Here is a 7,091-nt window from a genome sequence, read left to right as displayed (position 1 = left end):
TGCATTATAATTGTTTTTTTTAAATAGTCACAGGCAAGTTAAATTGAAATTCCCATTGAAATATCTAACTTGCCCTTTAATGCACTATAGCTGACATATGTATTTTTAGTTATGGAAAGTAAACTACAACAAACAAGGTAATTGATCTTACAGGTCTTATTCTGGTTATATCAGAGGGTTAAATGTTCTTTGATATGCTTCAATAAACAACACAATGATGACCTGTTTAAGCGTTCATGAATGAGACAATAAATCAATGTGCTCTTTTGCTCATACTGTATCATCCTCTGCTTTAAGAGGAGTAATCTTTATTTTATACAACATAGCAAAAAATAAAATTGTTACATACTTTACAAAATTGCATCATCAAATTCCACATGTTTGGAGTTAAATCCATAATGCAACCCTTACTTTTTAGGCTAAAAAAAGGGTCTCAAAATCATAGGTACATAAATGTGCCCATATATATATATTTTAAAAAATGCTGTTGTTGTACTACAGATTTTATACTAGAAATACTAGTACGCATGAAATAACAACATCAGTATGTAGGTAAAAATATTTTAATCTTATAAATAATTGTGGTATGAAACTCTAATATTTACACTTGCTTCTCCACAAAGAGTATTTGGGCATATACAGTTCCCGTGCATTGTGTTTTAGGCTCAAGTTGTGCACATCCAGTCAAGTCTGTTTTCAGCTCAGGCTTCGGTTTCACCAGCTCCAGCTCTGCATATGTCAGGCTGTCCTCTACCACCCTTGGCTTGAAGGCGAGAAGAGAACAGGGCATTTCAGATAATATGAAAACTACAGTATGTGGTCAGAGGTCTGAAAGAGGAGTTTCTCTGGGGAATGTGGGGTCAGAACAACATGAAATTATAGGTATAATTTTAGGATTGTTCATAGACGGTTCTAACTAAGAGTCTCAAGTATGTCGGAACAGCCACTTCATCTGATAAACATATATTTCAGATGGTCAAAGGAAGTACTTCTAAAATAGAATGCAAACAAGCAAGTGGACAGAAAAGTAGGATAGACGTATAAATGTTCTCCGATCCCCTGCCAGTCACACTTATTTAAGGAAGTCTGTGTTCTGCTAGAAGAGTCTATAAAGCTTGTCATCGTTGACCAACCAGATTACAACTGGATTTCACAATACAATGCTGGACCGTAAAACATTTTCTGTTTTTTTGCTGCTTTTCTGCATTTTGGTGATGATTTCCCTGGAAACTAATCTAATAAGAATCAAGCATGTTAAACAAATAATCACGCTTTGGAAAGTAATAATAGTAAATAAAATTATAACATCTATAAATGGAGGTTGGTATAGCAATAACTGTGCCGAACATAAAGCTCAATGAGAAAGCCACATTATTTCCCTCTTGCATGTTTCTAGTCTGTGAAAATTCAATTGAGAGGCTAAAAATAGTTTGTCGTTTGATGCAAATATTATAAAATTGTGAATAAAAAGATTATTATTATTATTATTAACCCTATGAGCATTACTTAATCTTTTTAATGCTTTAGTATGAAAGAAAATAATGCTCTTATGTAAAATTAGTTCAATAAAAGTTAGCATTCCTACCATTTTTGTAGGTTGTGCCTTTAAAAGTTTGGTCCTGCGCGGCTTTCTTGGTACAGGTGCTAGAAAAAAAAAGAAGAACGAGAGAGAGAGAAAGAAAGAAAAAGAAAAACACCAAAAAATGTGTGATACATTTAAGGGTTCAACATTTGCTAACATTAAATAATTTAAAGCATTTATTAACTTTGGTCTATATAATTTCAATGTAAATAACAATTCATTCATGTATTTTAAATAATAATAATGAACAATAGTATATTCATAAATTACCATTAACTTATATTATTAAATGCAATAAATGCTCATTCATGGTTCAAAATAACTAATGTATTAACTAGCTTAACTGAATTGAACCTTCATGTACAGTGTTACCCAACATTTTGATAACCCAGTAATTTTTGATTTGGTGTTTTAATGTAAGGGTTTCAGTCTGTTATGTACCTTTAGCTGGTATCTGTGGTGGTGGTAGTGGTTCAGTGACGTCTCTGAGCTGTGGTTTGTGTCGTCTCTCTTTTCTGTGCATTGCAGGAGAGGAGCTGCACACACTGGTTACTGTCTCTCCCGAGCTGGATATATAAAACACAATGATGTTATTCTTAGAATCAGTCTAAGAATCAATCATAACAGTAAAGCAGTGGTAAATCATTTTGCATTGGTTTACCTGTTTTCTGGACACTTCACAAGGTAATAACTGGCTAGATAGAGATAATTGAACAAGCATAAAACATAAATAAATCATATGTGTGTAGTAATAAGAAACAGAATCATACAATAAGAATAAAATAATTTTTTATATATTTTGAAATGCATTTTGCTTTGATGACACTGTATTTTTAAACGTATCATCATGTAAATGATAAATGATGTTAAAAAAGCTCATCACCTCGTAGTCTTCGTTTGTGCTGCAGGTGCTGACATGTGATAGTCATGGCAAAGACAAGCATACAGACCAGACCAATAGAGCAGATGAGCACAGCACAAAGATACAAATCTGAGAAAGATCACAGCAAAACAATGTGCTGTAAACACTAAATTACAACAAGCACTGACCTTGCAGACAACAAATAAAAACTTTCTTGAAAAGTGATAGATCAGTTACCTTTTTTTTGTTTTGTTTTTAACAGAAATGGAATTAAAACTATAATTTACACACACAATAATGTATTTTTTGAATTTGTATATAAAATGTAGTGGATTCCCTTTCATGGGAACTTCGAACTGCGTCCTCTAGGGGTCGCTATGGGGAACGCCTCGTCGTGACCCGTGTCTGAAGCATACATTGAAAAAACACCAACTCGTTGGCCGGCGACAGCCATGACGTCACTACCGGTGCGACTATAGTATAAATAGGCGCCAGGAGCACACATCATTCTCTTCTTCGTCTTCATTGACTGTTCTGTTTGAAGCGTGCATTCCAAGGAAAAAGTAAGAGTTATCTCTATTTATTATGGCGAGCACTAGCAGAGCATTTAGAAGGTGTGTGCATCCGTGTCATCACTATTTGACACCAGATGACACACACGATCTATGTGTTATTTGTTTGGGCGAAGAGCACGCACGCGATGTCCTCGAGGGGGCAATCTGCGTGCATTGCGAGTTTTTTCCAATGAAAAAGCTCCGTTCTCGTTTGTCTCTCTTTTCAAGTAAAGAGGGGCAGCCATCTGCTTCCTGCGGTTCAGGACCCGCTGCTGCTGAGGCACAGAGGAGAATGAGCTCGTGGGGATCTCAGGTGGACCTGGCCGATGAGTTTAGAGAGGGGCTTTCCTTCTCGCACTCATCGGCGGCGGGCGAGAAACGGCTGCTGGAGGATGATGCTCTCTCTTTGACATCATCTGATCCAGGGGCCAGTGCTCTGCTGAAGAAGTGAATGATGTGTGCTCCCGGCACCTATTTATACTATAGTCGCACCGGTAGTGACGTCATGGCTGTCGCCGGCCAACGAGTTGGTGTTTTTTCAATGTATGCTCCAGACACGGGTCACGACGAGGCGTTCCCCATAGCGACCCCTAGAGGACGCAGTGTCTCGTTCCCTACTCAGGGAACCATGGTTACACAAGTAACCTGAGACGTTTTGTAATAATGTAGTGGAAATGTTGTAAAGTGCCATAAACCAAAAGAGAATCCTTATTCCAGTATAAGCTTGGGAAGAGCTGACCACAAATATAAACCAAACGCTGTGAGCACACTTGGTTTTCACTTGGTTGAATTTGGTTTGGTCTTTCTCCACCAGAAAGGAGGAAATGTAACACACTCGCCAAAGTCTGTCCAACACTGTAAGCTGTGATCCTATCCACTCGATCAGTGACAGAGACTCCAGACTGCAATAAACAACATGTTACCTTATTTTATTAAAATAATGAGGTAACAGCATACCTTCAAACATGCGGCATATGACATCAGCTTTTCCTGTGCTCGCTATATGATGTACTGAAAACATTAAAAGAGACAAAAGTATGAAAAGTAAAAACAGAAAAAGGTAAAATGTTTAAAAAATAATTTTATTAAAGGAAGAAACATTTTATGAGAACTGCTTTTATTGACCTTTGGGGTTACACCGTGTCTACACCGGACGCGAGCGGTGCGATGCGACAAAATACAATAGAACCTATTATGCTGTCTACACTGGATGCGGTGTGGTGCGGCACGACAAATTCCCGACAGTAAACTGCTGCTGTGTTCTATTTATGACGTACTGACACAAATTTCAAATGATTTTCAACGGTCGCTTTGTCGCGTCCAGTGTAGACAGACTTTAGCTGTTGCGGCGCGGTGCGACACGACAACTGTCGCGTCCGGTGTAGACACGGTGTTAGGTCAGTTTTTTTTTTTAAAGCAAACTGGTTATCAGTTGTTTGGATTTTATTGTGCTTAACATTTGTATTGCAATTTTACATTCTAAGTTTAGGGGAAAAACACGATAATGAAATGTATTAACATTGTTGCGTATTTGACTCCAGGCTCAACCTGGTCATTCTCCCCAACATCTTGTATTCCGTGCAGATTTTTTGCAGGGTTGTGCTTGATGAGGCTTCAATATGACCAGGCAAGGACATTTAGATTAAAAGGAATTTGTGTTAGAGTCCTCTTAAAAATATTTAACCTTTGACCCTGAGAAATGTGGCTTTAATAAATCTATCACAGAAAGCTCATAAACAGCTATTAATACATACAGCATGCATTGCATCAATGTTTAAATAACTTAGTCTACTAAATACTGTTAACATTTGTTTACCTGGGAAACAAAATTCAGATTTTTGAGAATATATGGAAAATCCTATTTTCTCTCATTCTTTCATTCATTTTTCTTCTTTAAATGCTTAGTGCATGGCATTTTTTAAAACATGCCAGGTCAGGGAAAATTGCTTACAGATGTTGAGAGTACTGCTGGACAGAATTACTTTCAAAAATAATTGTTTGATATTTAGTTAAAATGTCAAATTAGCTGAATAAAATTTAGATCATTGTATGATGAAACACAATAAAGGTTCTCACTCTCTTAAAACTGTAATTTTCGTGCCACTATCATCACAACAAAAAACAACAACAACAAAAAAAAAAACTGTTTTCATGAAGTTTCCTGAACACTTCCTCCATTTGCCATAGGCCAGCCAAGAATTTTCTGCCCCCAAACCAACACCATTGCTGTGTTGCTGTGTTGGGAAGGTTAAGATGTTGAAGAAGAGTTCAAGAAGGTTAATCAATCTACAAATGGAAATCTCTACATATTCCGTTAGGAGAAAGTATTTAAAATTTTAATTTCCCATTGTTAATTACTAGAGCAGTGAAAATCACAAGGGCTGAGCTCTAAAGAAACCCTTCCAAAAACACATACATAAGCCTTGATCAGCAGCATATTAAAGTACTTCTTAGCACCCTTCTTTCTGTGTTCTGAGTCCTAACGGATCCTGTTGTGCGTCTCCTCTCACATGCACTATATTAGTACTGACTCCATCTGCAGCAGGTATACAGTTACACATCTGATCTGCATTTTCTTTCAAGTCTGCAGACATTTTCAGATCTGCAGACACATTGTGTAATAACATTTGAGAACAAAGGGCACACTACTTCCAAAGTCAAACGGGTGGGGAACAGCATATGTTTGAGTGCCGCTTTTGTTTTGGAAAAGCATTAAGTCATTTTCAGGCCGACCCTGTGGCTGTAAAGTTGGTTGAAGTGGTTAACCCCGCACTGTGGTCCTGCTTTGGTCTGTTTATGGGGTATCTCAGCTGGTTGACATTGTTTTGTTGTATCTTTCACAAGACAAATTCCCCTGTTTAAGTCAACCTACTACCTCCATTTCCTTATTTGTTTTTTTATTTTTTCTTGTTTTCTTGTGTCTCAGATTCCGTTAAGTGGGGTATCTGTGGTTGTAGTGGTTAACCCCGCACTGTGGTCCTGCTTTGGTCTGTTTATGGGGTATCTCAGCTGGTTGACATTGTTTTGTTGTATCTTTCACAAGACAAATTCCCCTGTTTAAGTCAACCTACTACCTCCATTTCCTTCCTTATTTGTTTTTTTATTTTTTCTTGTTTTCTTGTGTCTCAGATTCGGTTAAGTGGGGTATCTGTGGTTGTCTAACCCCTGCAATAATATTCTGTTGCTTTTATTCCTTCAAAACCACATCTTTATGTCTGTGAAATATATGCTGATGTTTTTCTTCAAATAAATCATCAGCTACCTTTGCACTTTATGGAATGGTTTAAAGTATTTTTACTGCATTTATCTCTTTTCTAAACAAACCCTGCTTAAATATACCGCGATTTATAACTTCTAAAATACACAGACTATATACTAATATATTTTATTTTATCAGTTATACAAAGAAATCTTTAAGATTTCTTTGTACACGTCACAAAGTGTTGTACATTTCGTTGTACATTTCTTTAAACACGTCACTTCCTGTTTGTTGCTGCCGTGTGTTTTGAGTTTGAGCTCCGTCAAGTTAATTCTTTGTCGTCTAATTTTTTATCTTAAAATCAATTTTATACACCATCATTTTCGTTTCTATAACGTGTGAATATATCCCCTATCGTATTCTACAACAAAAACAATCAGAGCGCCTTGTTATCACTAGTTCTATTTTTGACTTCCCGAGTCCGCTATTAGCATATAGCCCGCTAGCAACGCCAGCGTGGTTGCCGCTAATCTCGCTTACATTACTAATACACTATTCACTGTTACTTGCTTTAATGGCGGATGTGTGTCTACCTTTGAGTGCAGGTGAGGACACGTTCGAGCTGCATTCGGTGCAGCTCGAGCTAGAGGCCGTGGAGAAGCAGATCCGTGACCTGGTGGCGAAGCAGACCCAGCTGAGAGAGCGGAGAGCCGCGCTGGAAACATCCCAGGCTGACGCTCACAAGTCCGAGGTAAGTATACAGCGCGCTGCTAATTCTCCCACCACCTCTACTCCGTGTGTTTCTCTGCACAGGCCCGGTGCACCCAGGACGCGATCTTCCCAGATGTCCTTCACTCCGGCGCCGGGACACCACGGACCCTGGGTGCACCCCCC

At 38.0% G+C, this 7,091-nt stretch overlaps 1 protein-coding gene across 2 annotated transcripts in view; it reads right to left on the bottom strand.

The window, feature by feature from the left end:
- Positions 1-275: 275 nt before the first annotated feature.
- Positions 276-7,091, bottom strand: part of vstm4a (V-set and transmembrane domain containing 4a) — a 30,881-nt gene continuing 24,065 nt past the window's right edge. For both annotated transcript variants that reach the window (XM_016467796.1, XM_016467795.1), the window contains exons 3-8: positions 3,956-4,009; positions 2,466-2,573; positions 2,244-2,277; positions 2,024-2,148; positions 1,586-1,644; positions 276-763 (exon numbers count right to left, since the gene is read on the bottom strand). In XM_016467796.1, coding sequence (XP_016323282.1) covers positions 602-763; positions 1,586-1,644; positions 2,024-2,148; positions 2,244-2,277; positions 2,466-2,573; positions 3,956-4,009 — 542 coding nt within the window. In that variant the 3' untranslated portion in view covers positions 276-601. The remainder of the gene's footprint in view (positions 764-1,585; positions 1,645-2,023; positions 2,149-2,243; positions 2,278-2,465; positions 2,574-3,955; positions 4,010-7,091) is intronic.

This window comes from Sinocyclocheilus anshuiensis, unplaced genomic scaffold (genome assembly GCF_001515605.1).
Source record: "Sinocyclocheilus anshuiensis isolate Anshui unplaced genomic scaffold, SAMN03320099.WGS_v1.1 scaffold292, whole genome shotgun sequence".
Taxonomy (NCBI): domain Eukaryota; kingdom Metazoa; phylum Chordata; class Actinopteri; order Cypriniformes; family Cyprinidae; genus Sinocyclocheilus; species Sinocyclocheilus anshuiensis.
This window is presented reverse-complemented; position numbering and strand designations above follow the sequence as displayed.